The sequence below is a fragment of the Nematostella vectensis genome, chromosome 8, assembly GCF_932526225.1.
Source record: "Nematostella vectensis chromosome 8, jaNemVect1.1, whole genome shotgun sequence".
In the NCBI taxonomy this organism is placed as follows: domain Eukaryota; kingdom Metazoa; phylum Cnidaria; class Anthozoa; order Actiniaria; family Edwardsiidae; genus Nematostella; species Nematostella vectensis.
Window position 1 is genome coordinate 14,345,948 of NC_064041.1, and position 12,282 is coordinate 14,358,229.

Below are 12,282 nucleotides of genomic sequence, written 5' to 3' on the forward strand. Positions count from 1 at the left end.
TATCTCGTTTTAACTACTTATCCGAATAAGGAATAGACTAAAAAGAGGGTTTTTTATGTTTTCTAAACATTTCTCGAATAAATAAATGGAATCTCCCAACTTCCGATTTCGTTTTACCTACTTATCCGAATAAGGAATAGACTAAAGAGAGGGTTCTTAGTGTTTGCTCATCATTTCTCAATAAAGGAAATGAAATTTCATAACTCCCGATTCGCTTTTACGACTCCTTTCTAAAGAGTTCCCGAAAAAGGAAATGGTATTTCATAACGCCTGATTTCGTTTTAACTACTTATCCGATTAAGGAATAGACTAAAAAGAGGGTCGTTAATATTTTGTTAGCAAGGTCAAATTCACACGACATACGTACGTAGTCAAGTAAAGCGCGAATATACTCCTCTAAACAAATTGTGAGAAAATACTAACAATCCTCTTTAAAGTAGATTCCTTATTCGAATAGATATTTAAAAAGAAATCAGGCGTTATGAAATACCATTTCCTTTTTCGAGAAATGTTTAGAAAATACTAAAGAACCCTCTCTTTAGTCTATTGCTTATTCGGATAAGTAGTTAAAACGAAATCAGGCGTTATGAAATACCATTTCCTTATTCGAGAAATGTTAAGAAAATACTAAAGAACCCTCTCTTTAGTCTATTGCTTATTCGGATAAGTAGGTAAAACGAAATCAGGCGTTATGGAATACCATTTCCTTATTCTAGAAATGTTTAGAAAATATAAAAAACCCTCTTTTTAGTCTATTCCTTATTCGGATAAGTAGTTAAAACGAGATCGGGAGTTATGAAATACCATTTCCTTTTTCGAGAACTCTTTAGAAAGGAGTCGTAAAAGAGAATCGGGAGTTATGAAATTTCATGTCCTTTATTGAGAAATGATGAGCAAACACTGACAACCCTCTTCATAGTCTATTCCTTATTCGGATAAAGTCGTAAAACAAAATCGGACGTTGGGAGATTCCATTTCCTTATTCGCGAAAACTAACTTGAATAAGGAGCAGTCCCGTATTCGTGTCACTGCACTAATCTATTTGTTTTGTCAGAGCCATATCTAGTAGCCAAGGTGTTAATTGACAACAACACTATCTGTCAAATTGTGGTTTTGTTAGCAAGGTCAAATTCACACGACATACGTACGTAGTCAAGTAAAGCGTGAATATTTTCCCTCTAAATATATTAATGCGTTTGGAAATAAAGCCCAAGATACAAATACATTTATTAGATGAGAGGTAGATTTCCTCTCTTTTGCTAGATTCATTTGTGAAAGCGATTGCACGCATTTCGTAATTTGACCTTTTGTAGCAGATAGAGTCTCATGTTCACAGCTCCTCTTAGCAGCGAGCACGTTAAAGCATCGAAATTTACCCGACGAAAATGCTGTTGGACTTGTTCTGAATAAACTGTTATGCCTAAATACTGTTTACTCGAATTAAAAGGTATCATGTAAGTACCCCCCGGATTTGAAAAGGGAACTGAGCGAATAAGGAAACAGACGAAAAAGGAACTGCGAATAAGGAACTAACTTCACTCTGGTAAATAACACCAACAAAAAGCAAGTTATTTAGTGCATACGAATAAAACCAGAAAGTTTTTTTTTTCACAAAGGTTTTGTTATCATTTAAAAGGTTTTTTTCGTCGTTCTCTGGCGTGACGGGCGCAATCATTTCTATGTTTATTTTGGCTTGAATTTTCCACCCAAAAGTTCACGTGATCTTAAGTCCCCTTTCAGAAAGACGACTCTTCTATTCTTTCCCGTGACCCTTTGCGCTTAACTACGTTCAGGTTTCTCTCGTCGCTCGTTTACCGTTTACTGGGCTTGCCTGGGTACGAGGCAGAGAGAGCACACTTGCAGATTTCCCTTGTGGTTAACAGTTCTCACTGGGTTGCGTTGCGTGTTTCTTTTACATTCTAAGAAAAACCTTTCACTTACTCTGAAAATATTTACAGAGCATGCATTTCGACAGTTTTCACATTATTCTCTCAGTGATCAAATCCACCCATACTGATCATTTAAAATGACGGCCGGTACTCAGGCCTGCGCCTCACGGTTCTCCGCTGACCAGATTGCCGCGGGCTCATGTTTCGTTCGTACATTGGCTTCATGCAGAAGTAGATGCGGATCGTATCTCCTTCGGGGGACTTGAAGTTGTACGAGCTTTCGCGACGGCAAAAAGCAGACTCAAGGCGCTCCTGTTTTACGCCAACATCCTGATGGGAACAAATAAAATAATCAAAGCGTGGCTGGGAGACTACTCCTTCACCCCATTGACCCCTTGCGCTCGATGTGCCCAGTTTGGAACATGGGGGTGGGGGGAGGTATGTAACCATGTCATGTACTTTGATGGGAGGGGGGGGGGGTCAACCCCTTGCTATCCTGTTCCATGGGGATAGAGTGTCTGTGCTGTCTGTACTTACCTGACCATACTTCTCCCAACATCCATCTTTGGCACCAGCTCGATACCAGACCCAGCGGGTACTCAAAGGCTCCGCCCCTTTCTTCTTGGCATAGGACGGTGTTGACAGGCGTCTGATGTCTGTGCGATATCGATTGATCTCAATACGCATATCCTCAAACTCTATGCGGACATGACTTTCATCCGAGCTTGATGATTGACGGTGTCTCCTAAAGCACATCAACTTATGATCAAGACACAAATCTCCAATCCACAAAGACTTGATACTGCCACCTCACCCCTAAGGGTTAAAGCTTTGAAAGCCCTTTGTAATCTTTGTTTGTAATCTTTGTTTATCGAGGGTAGCATATTTAACCGAATATACAGTTTTCTAACATATGGCCCTTGGTTAGTAAGCACTGTCACTGGGGATATAAGAATGATAGCAAGCTTTGTAAATTAAGGGGAAGGATGATGATACAGAGACATTTAAAAAGCTAGGGAGGAACCACACCCCTACTGGTCATTTACTTATATTTAAAAAAAAAATACAAAGAAGTCCTACCTCCCCCTGGCCCTGTGGTCTAAAGAAATAAATAAACTTTCACTTACATAAAAGATACAGAAGAAGATAGATCTGGTGAAATGTCACTAGTTGTGACAACATCATTTGATACATCACAATATAGTTTCTCTAAGATGTCATTGTCATGAGCAGACAGGCTTTTCCAGCCTTCAAGGGGGGCTCTGAACTGCCAATGATAGGCTAGGGGGCAGTGATGGTTGTCACAGTGATGGCCATGTGTGCAATCTCCTTTGATGAATGCAGCACAAATATGAGCTTGAGAATTAAATTTGATGTTTACTGAAAAAAACACACAATTTAGATTATTGCCATTACAAAGGACAGACAGACAGATGTTTCTTTGGGGGGGGCATGCGACCAAGAAGTTATAAGGTGAATCTGAGAAATCATTGTTTGTTCCCCTAATTATGTTATTCTGCAAGGGTTTGTTTAAATCCTCTTTGCATTATATATATTCAGTCTTTTTTGTGGCTGGCCCTTTGTTAGATATATATATATAATAAATCAGATTTTTAGCTTTTCTGATGAGGCAAGTGGGATCGTTTGCCTTGTAGGCTACAGCGCTATTATGGTCCCCATACATGTATGCCTGATCTGTTTGTACTTACTTCCCTCTCTGTTTCCCTCCTTTCCAGCATCTCTTGTATATCCACCCGTCTTGTGGCTTTTGACATAATGCATCTGTCTGCCATTGTCATATGCATCCAGGTCATTGCAGTAAGCATTTGGGAACTTGTTTCTCCATCTGTATGCCCACAGTACGCAATAAAGTGTCAAACACATTGCACACACCCTAGAGTTACTGAGTGGATCTGCAATGCTATGAGTTTCCAGTACACTGACAGATGCAAACTTATCATAGAAGTAAAGAGAAACATTAGCCAAAAAGGCACTCACATCAACTAATAAAAGAGTGACAAATGGTATGACCACGACAACCAGAAGTTCTAGAAACTTGACAGTTGATCTCAGTACTGATCTCCAGACCAGCTGCACATACTTCAGTTCCAAGAACCACATAATTGACCTTATTAGGAAAGACAATAATGTCCCCACAATTCTCAGAAGGTATCCGATACCAGCTGTCAGGAATCGCAGAATGATTGACATGAAATTGACAAGTAGTGTCCCTAGCACAGCTAGGATCTTGTAGACGACAGACCATAGATCTTTTAATGTGAGTATGACCGGACTCATCACAAACCAAACAATGGACATCAAAATGTCCAGCAGCTGTAACACAAGCTTTGAGTAATAATACAGATGGTAAGCTGTAAGCAGGGCAAGAACTACAAGGGACGCAGTCACTGTAACTCGCCCCCCTGGCACAAGATCGCACAGCAGTAAAAACAATCGACGGCAAAGTTCGCAAAATCCTCTTGCATAAATTCTTATTTCTCTTAGCTGAATATTGACCTGGTTTTTCAGTTCGGAGATTTGATTTTCCACGGGAACCCGTAGCCTTTGGTGTAATTCAGCTTTAAAGAAATCGTAGTACTCTATAGGTTTCCGGAGATATACCACGAAAAATGCTTTATAATCGAAGTAGATTACTGCCCGTATTGCGCGAACTAGAGTGTTCCATGAATTACGCAGTGTTGTAAACACCCAAACTATGGATGTGTAAATAGCTATAAGAAAATTCAGTAATGGGGCTAGCATTACATATATTTTCGTTAATATGGTGCTAACTCTTGTGAGAACGGTGTTCCACTTATCTCTGAAAACAGCTACAACTTGATAGAGAAAACAAGGCTTCGCTTTATCACTGTGACCTTTCGCATCTACGTCCGCCGCCATTTTCTTGACAAATTCAAAACAAGTTGTCTAGTTCTCCAGGTTCTAATTAAACAGCAAGGGGACCTTAGGACTCAGCAAACCAATAACCTTGTCCCGGATGACCAAAAAGATGGATCTAAAAATTGTGGAGGATAGAAGTATGCATTGCGCAGCGAAGAACCTTCTATAAGAATGTTTCGACGAGGATACACATTTTTCGCACGACGACACAAACCACAGGCAACCCACTCTCAATCGGAGTTATGGCCAACAAACGCACCCCAAAAAGTAAGATGCTTTCAGCAGCGGCATAGCCAGGATTTTTAACAGGAGGGGGGCCATAAGGCCCTTTCAATAGACATTTTCTCCTGTATTTTAGATAATGTCGCATATTTACTGTATTTTATTATTGGCTAATAGAGGGGGTGGGGAGGGGTGCTGGGCCACGGGAATCTGGCTTTCTAGAGTTGATGTCTTTTGTTGTTTTCTATGGGCAAGTATCTTAATTTGCAAACACCCACGCTCTCAGCTAAGCTGACAATGAAGTACGGGCGATAGGATAGTTTATTGGTGTTTCATTAAATTTTTGCATTAGTTATTTGCAGCTTAGACTGGAAGTGGTGCTGTGTTCCCTTTTTTTGTCAGTAGCATTTGCCATGATGTTTGGTTCCTACACCAGGGGCGTAGGCAGGGGGGTGGCCAAGGCCCCCTTCTAGCAGCCAAAAATATAGTAAATTGAAAAGGCCTTTTGCACCCCCTCCGGTTAAAAATCCTGGCTACGCCGCTGTACACTGCTTTGAACCCAAACAGCTTACATTCAGTTGATTTTTTAAAAGCCTGGCCATGATGCAGCTCTGTAGTCCAGTGATAAGAAAATACTGTACTTGTGCTAAAAAACACACACTCGTCTCCTATCCCTCAAGGTATTCTCTCAGGTGCCTTAAGCTGGTTGAAGACCAGAAATAAATTGTTTCAACTAACAAAACATCATTTGTTCATTGATATTATACCTATGATACATTTGCTTTAGGATGCAATGCAAGTCTAGAGAACCTAGGAAATACCTGTGAACACACCTTTTTGTCACCTCTTACAGCATAATGTGTGGGTTTGACATCTATTTTAAAAATAGGTTAAAACAGCCCATATCAAAGGCTAAAAGGCCCAATAGAACATATGCTGACCCTACCCCCTTTGCTAATTGTTGTAATTTATCTCTTGGTGAGCATATGTGACTTTTTTTTAAGTTCGAGTCCAACAATTCTTTAAAAAAATGAGTTTTTATGATGCATCTTTCTCCATATGATCTCTTGTATTTGTACGGAAAAATTTGGCTTGGAAAATCATAAAAATCAAAGATTAAATCGCATGCAATAAGTTTTTTTAAGTGTACATATATATATAAAAGGTATATTATTTTACAACAGATTTATCTATGAATACTAGAATAATACTAGTGTAACAACAAAAATTTTAAATACAAGAGATATCAATTTTATATTTCTTAATATCTTAAGAAATGGCTGTCCTCGTCTGCTTGATTCACTTTTCTTTTTCTTCTTCTCCCATTTTCTCCACATCTGTAGCAGTGGCTTCTCCCTTAGCGATGGCATCTCTATTGCGACTTGCTATTTCTATGCTATGTGGATGAACAGGCAATATACCAGCCTGGAAAACAAATGGTCAAATCACTTATTAATATGATTAAGTTGAGTAAATGCCAGTGAATAAAATTAAAGATCATAAAAATGCATTAGCACTCCACAAGCACATTTTAATTTGACCAAAATTTCTGATTAATAACTGCATATTCCTTCCCATGCACACACAATTTCATCAATGCCATCCATATAGATTTTGATAAGAACATTAAGCCTGAACATTTCTTTGTTAGATTATGTTTAAAAAACACACCAGCCTCTGTTATCAAAACCTTTTGTGGATATAGTCAGGCTCACAGGGGGTGCACACATCCCAGCCCGTCTGATACCACAAAGTTTCCTTGTTTACTTTAAAAAAAATTGTAAAACATTAGGCTTTGTTCATATGGTATTCATGCTTGCGCAATCTTCCTCAGCAAACCCTAGCTATGCAACTTGTAGTCATAACAAGATTCTTTTCTGTTTCTTTTTAAAGAGCCTAAACAATCAAATTTTAGGGGATAATCATCAAGGCCATTCGCTATGCAAGGGAATCAATGTCTAGGGCATTGCTAGAACATTTTAAGCTTTAAAGTGCTGAAAAATTAAAAATATATTATTAAAAATATATTTCTTAAAAGAACAAGTGTAAAACTCAGATAGACCAATCCCACACTAACTGACAAAGTACATTTCTTACCAGTCCAAGCAACATAGCTACAGGTCGTGTTGGCTCAGCTCCAACAGATAACCAATACCTGTAATCAAGAGTGACATCATTAGCATTTATTACAGTAGAACTAACATTAAAGGGACCTGCAATGTGTTCATTACATAATATATCCCTTTAAAAGAAGACGCAAGTGCATACTTCAAAATAACAAATGTTTATATTTATATGTATTAATACACAAGACTTAAGCACAAACTATTGCTAGCTAGATTTCATTGAGCACAACTTGCACCAAAAGACATGAGTAAGAGAGTGAGCCTCTTAATAAATAACGTCTGAGATGGTGACAGACTAGGCTGGTCAATTTTTAGAAGTTGTCGGACAATCAAATAGTGTATGGGATAATCTGTTTGATCCAAATTGTTAATTCTGAAAAGAGGTTTGCGTCCTCACCAGACCAATACCAGTCTTCTCTCCAGCATGTGAGTACTGAGGATTCCATATCCTTAAATGGGAGACCCATTAAGGCGATTCCTACTGTACTTATTTTGTCACACGATGATTCCCAACACAAATTACTTCAGTCGAGATTTGGTTTGATGACTCACTTAATTCTGTCGACATTTAAACTGATTAACTTCTCATTTCTGTCATTCGGTAAAGGGTCATATGTGCCAATCTGGAATACAAGATAAAAAGGAGGAACAAAGATTCCAAATTAACAAACTACACAAAAATAACGTTTATATTTGAAAACAACACGAATACTATCACCAATTTTATGTCCCTGATTAACCAAACAATGAACGGCTCCAGTAAAATTTGATGTCTGTAGAATACAACACACAACCCGCTCTCACATTTGCAGAGTGCATACCTGCTCAAAATAGCCACGGTTTCTCGCTTTCTTACGATGTGATGCGACCAGATAGAAGAAAGGTCTGTTCTTACATCCGTACAGGGCCAAACGTAGAGCTACAATCGATTTCTTCATAACTTTAGATAAGCATTATGGACTCGATTTTATTTTCGCTATCAGAGGTAAAATGGAGAAAAGTGCCAGGCGTCACAAAACATACCAGAGAGAGACTAGAACTTTCTTGAAAACACAGGGACACCAAAATTATTTGATAAGCTGTTGTTTTTCTAAAGAAAAAATCAAGTGCCTCTTTTTTTAACTGTGATAAAAAGGAAGAGATAAATTTATTGTTGATAAGAACTGTTGAGAGGGATTTTATTGAAGAATATGTTTCCCTTATAAGAAGGTGTCATCATGGAGGGGTTGGTTTTTACATTTATGCTTTTAATTTTAGCAGTTAGCTGGCTAACCTTTGTTTAGAACTAAAAAGATCAAACTAAGAAGAAAGTTCATGATGTGCTTTTTTTTAATAATTGGATCTTTTTCTGTTGTCATAATCTTGCTAGGCTAAAGCCTATGTTAAAAACTCCCATCATGCTATTCATGTCAGGGATGTACAGTTCGGATTATGTTTAAAAGGGCCTGTCTAGCCTCAGACTCAGGGAAATATAAGACTGCATCCAGAGCACCCTGACTATATTCCATCAAAAGGGTTTTCATACGCCGAGGTGCATCACCAGCAATTACATGTTCCATAATTTTTCTGCCGAGTCTTTCATTTTTGATAGGATTGCTGTTTTCTCTGACTTTTTTAACCATTTTTTGTACTTGTGGTTCAGCAAGACTAAGGATAACAGATGCACTATTAAGGGTCATGGCCGGCTGGTTGCTTTGTAAGTTTTCTAATTCTTCCTTCAAGTGTTGAGCAAAGGCAATGTTCTTTCCAAATTCATAAGCTTTCTCTTGTAACTGAAAGGAATAAAACATAAGTTAAGAAACAAAAATAAAGAGAAAAAGGTTGGACAAATGTAGTGGTATCAAGGGATGAGAATGATTGACAAATGTTGTGGTATCAATGGATGAGAATAATTGACAAATGTTGTGGTAACTAGGGATGAGAATGATTGACAAATGTTGTGGTATCAAGGGATGAGAATGATTGACAAATGTTGTGGTATCTAGGGATGAGAATGATTGACAAATGTTGTGGTATTAAGGGACGCAAATAATTGACAAATGTTGTGTTATCAAGGGATGAGAATGATTGACACATGTCGAGGTATCAAGGGATGAGAATGATTAACACATGTCGAGGTATCAATGGATGAGAATGATTGACAAATGTAGTGGTATAAAGGGATGAGAATGAATGGCAAAGAGAAATACCAAGATCCATGTGGGATTAATCTGGTTAGCTCCCATCCCACTAATCTCGGATTGCCAAAAAAATTTTCATAAAATAAGTCTTTGAAGATGGAAGTTAATTTGAAATTTTCATTATATCAATAATATGTGATTTGTACTTAAAAACATGTGACCTTTTGAATGGCCAGATCATGCCAAAATAAGCACAGAAATGGATGCGGCTGTCACACCAGAGAGTGACGATACAAATCTTCCAATAAAAATGAGCCCTTTCTGATAAAAAACTTTCTAAATAATTTGTGTGCGCTGCTACCAAATGCCTGAGTCCATGCAAGTTTGACTCCCCAAAATTCATGTGATTTTGTTAGTGCAAGTGGCCAAGAGTTTCCACCACAAGTTAAATCGAGTAAGGGAGCTCAAACCGTCTCCTACCCACAAATCAACTATGATACACTTTTTAGATGCTGTTTATACCAACCTCTGTAGAATGTGACAATAGTTTGAGAGCAGCTTGACAACTGTTAGCCAGCAGACTTGCTTTGCTTTTGAACACTATCTCCTTCCAGTAGTCAAGAGTTAAAGTGTTATACTCAGAGCTCATGACACGACCTTCCATCAGATGACTGATCACCGTGGAGATCATGGCAACAACTTGGGTATCATTCAAAGCAGCCAATCCAGTACAAGCATTTGCAAGTAGAAAATCACCAGTTAACACACTCATTTTGTTTCCAAACTCCATGTCTTTGAATTCTTTAGTAGGAACTGCTGCCAAGTCAACCACTCCATTGTGAATCAAGTATGCTGTGTTGTCCAAAAAAATTAGTGTGATTGAGTTGATTATTTATCTTCACTTTTGTACCAGAATCAATTAATTTGTATAGACACTTGGGGAATGTTGAAGGACTGATAAACAGCATGCCTGTGGGTTATATCATTTGTTTACATCAGCTCTTCAAAAGATATTTTCATTGTATCTATACTAACTACAGTCGAACTCCTATTAAGCGGTCACCCTCGGGACTTAGCTTAGTGACCGCTTAATAGAGGTTTACCGCTTAATAGAGGTTTCACTATTTTCGCCCGTAAATTAGGGTAAATCGGGCTGTAATTATACGTAAGAACTTTTTATTATAATAAACAACAGTAACAATCATGTTAGCCCTAAGACGGGGCCTGGTGCATTCCAATTTGATCCAGAAATGTTTGAAACCGCCTAGTCAGTTTGTTTTTGCCTATACGGCTCTTGTGGCTTTGCCCAATTCTATGGGCATGAGCTACTTTCGCTGGCGTTATGTAAAGTAAGTGAGTGCGTTAAGGTTGATGAGATTAAGAGTTTGCGCGATTTTGGAAGTCGAATCAAAAACTCGCAGTGCGTTGCCGTACCCAAAAACTCACAAATCTGACACAGTTGCATTCATTCGGGGATACCATGAATACATGACTGAGTGAGAACCAGCACTGGAAGATGTTTACAAACTTATGCGGGAACCAACTAACATAAAGGATCCGAATGCTGTTGCAATCGTAAGAGAAAAAGCCGACAAAACGGTGATGGATGGAGCCGGTCACCCGAATACTCTAGTTGACGATTACGAAGTTATCAGGCATATTCCCAAACTGATGTCAACGTGGGTTACCAAATATCTCAAGAGACCTACGAACTGTGAGAAAGTCGTAGTCAAAGGGAAGTGGGTAAACAGAGGTGGTGGCTATGGACTCAAGATTCCTTGTGAATACATATTTGAAGGTGACAGTTTTTCTTCTAGCTGGCTAAAGCGGAAATTGGTAATCAAGGAATTTGATGCGACGGATTCGCACAAGACCACACAAGTCTCACAAGACGATTAGCCATAGTAATTAGATTAGACAGTTAAAAATATGACGAAATATGACATGCACTATCTGTTGTCATGCTGACAAATATTGATGATGACCGTTTAATAGAGGTGAAAAACAATGAAATCAACCAATTGGTACCCTCCTTTGTTGACTGTGTCTGCTTAATAGAGGTGACCGCTCAATAGAGGTCAAATTTACAGTAAACATAAAGGGGAAAATTCGGGACTTTGGTAAATGACCGTTGAATAAAGGGTGACCGCTCAATAGAGGGCCGCTTAATAGAGGTTCGACTGTATATAGGGATTCCCTTTAAACAACAACTACATATATAGTGGGCATGGAAGGGTGCCTATCTTTTCTTAAATAACCCAGTGTCAGCTTTTTTTTAGTTTACCTAGTGTAAATGGTTAAGTGCAAAAGTGGAGTTCTGGTACTATACAGTGAGTTGCTTGCCCAAAATCAAATATTTAAACATGGGTTTGACTAATATACTGCACCTGTGTGAATCATTTCTGTGATCTCAGCTATTTGCCTCTGTCCTGGGAAAATCCCAGAAACTGCCTCGTGCTCCATTGACACCTTGTTGCTAGGGAGACAAGGAGCTGCTGCCTTAGCAACCAGCAATACCAACAGACCTCTAGTCTGCATGCTGTACTGCCCGTCATACACAAAGCCCCGTGCTGTCTTCACTAGCGGGTGTCGGCTGCCGACAAGCCTCTTCATGTACATTGCAATATTTGATAGTTCGTCACTGAGCAGGCAACGCAAGCTCAGGAAAGAAGTTGGGTAGCCAACCAGCTTCTCTGCATCTGATAATGCTTTAGTTAAGTCGTCCTGTTGATTGGCTGTCCATAAATCACGTGACTTGTTACGTAACAATACATTTGTTGCTGCATGGTGGTTGCCAATTTTGTTGACAGAATAAAGCTGATTTGCTTTTGTCCCAAAGCTAAGCACACGCGATGCTAGACTAAAACGCAAAGAAAACATACTCGCATAACTTTATCTATCAAAAGATATTAGAATTTCACGGAAATTCATGAGAAAGAGCGACCTTTGGACGTGACTCCCTTCAACGTTGTGGGTTCAATTTTCTAAGTTGGGCTCAATGTTTGGTCAGCGGAAGAGAAAATA

At 38.8% G+C, this 12,282-nt stretch overlaps 3 protein-coding genes across 3 annotated transcripts; all 3 read right to left on the reverse strand.

Annotated features, from left to right (window-relative positions):
• Window positions 1-1,571: 1,571 nt before the first annotated feature.
• On the reverse strand, window positions 1,572-5,011 carry LOC5510464. The gene is made up of 4 exons (XM_032379676.2): window positions 3,599-5,011; window positions 3,017-3,269; window positions 2,427-2,634; window positions 1,572-2,219 (listed from the first exon to the last, which is right to left on the reverse strand). Exons 1-4 carry the CDS (start codon window positions 4,788-4,790, stop codon window positions 2,022-2,024), a joined length of 1,851 nt encoding a protein of 616 aa, XP_032235567.2. The 5' UTR covers window positions 4,791-5,011; the 3' UTR covers window positions 1,572-2,021.
• Window positions 5,012-5,315: 304 nt separating this feature from the next.
• LOC5510474 (probable 28S ribosomal protein S16, mitochondrial) lies at window positions 5,316-8,153 on the reverse strand. The gene is made up of 4 exons (XM_001630907.3): window positions 7,960-8,153; window positions 7,691-7,761; window positions 7,110-7,167; window positions 5,316-6,437 (listed from the first exon to the last, which is right to left on the reverse strand). Exons 1-4 carry the CDS (start codon window positions 8,074-8,076, stop codon window positions 6,312-6,314), a joined length of 372 nt encoding a protein of 123 aa, XP_001630957.2. The 5' UTR covers window positions 8,077-8,153; the 3' UTR covers window positions 5,316-6,311.
• A 296-nt stretch (window positions 8,154-8,449) lies between these two features.
• Window positions 8,450-12,239, reverse strand: LOC5510480 (all trans-polyprenyl-diphosphate synthase PDSS2). Its single transcript, XM_001630908.3, has 3 exons — window positions 11,646-12,239; window positions 9,785-10,110; window positions 8,450-8,910 (listed from the first exon to the last, which is right to left on the reverse strand). The coding sequence occupies exons 1-3, from the start codon at window positions 12,136-12,138 to the stop codon at window positions 8,548-8,550; spliced, it is 1,182 nt and encodes a 393-aa protein (XP_001630958.2). The 5' UTR covers window positions 12,139-12,239; the 3' UTR covers window positions 8,450-8,547.
• Window positions 12,240-12,282: the final 43 nt, after the last annotated feature.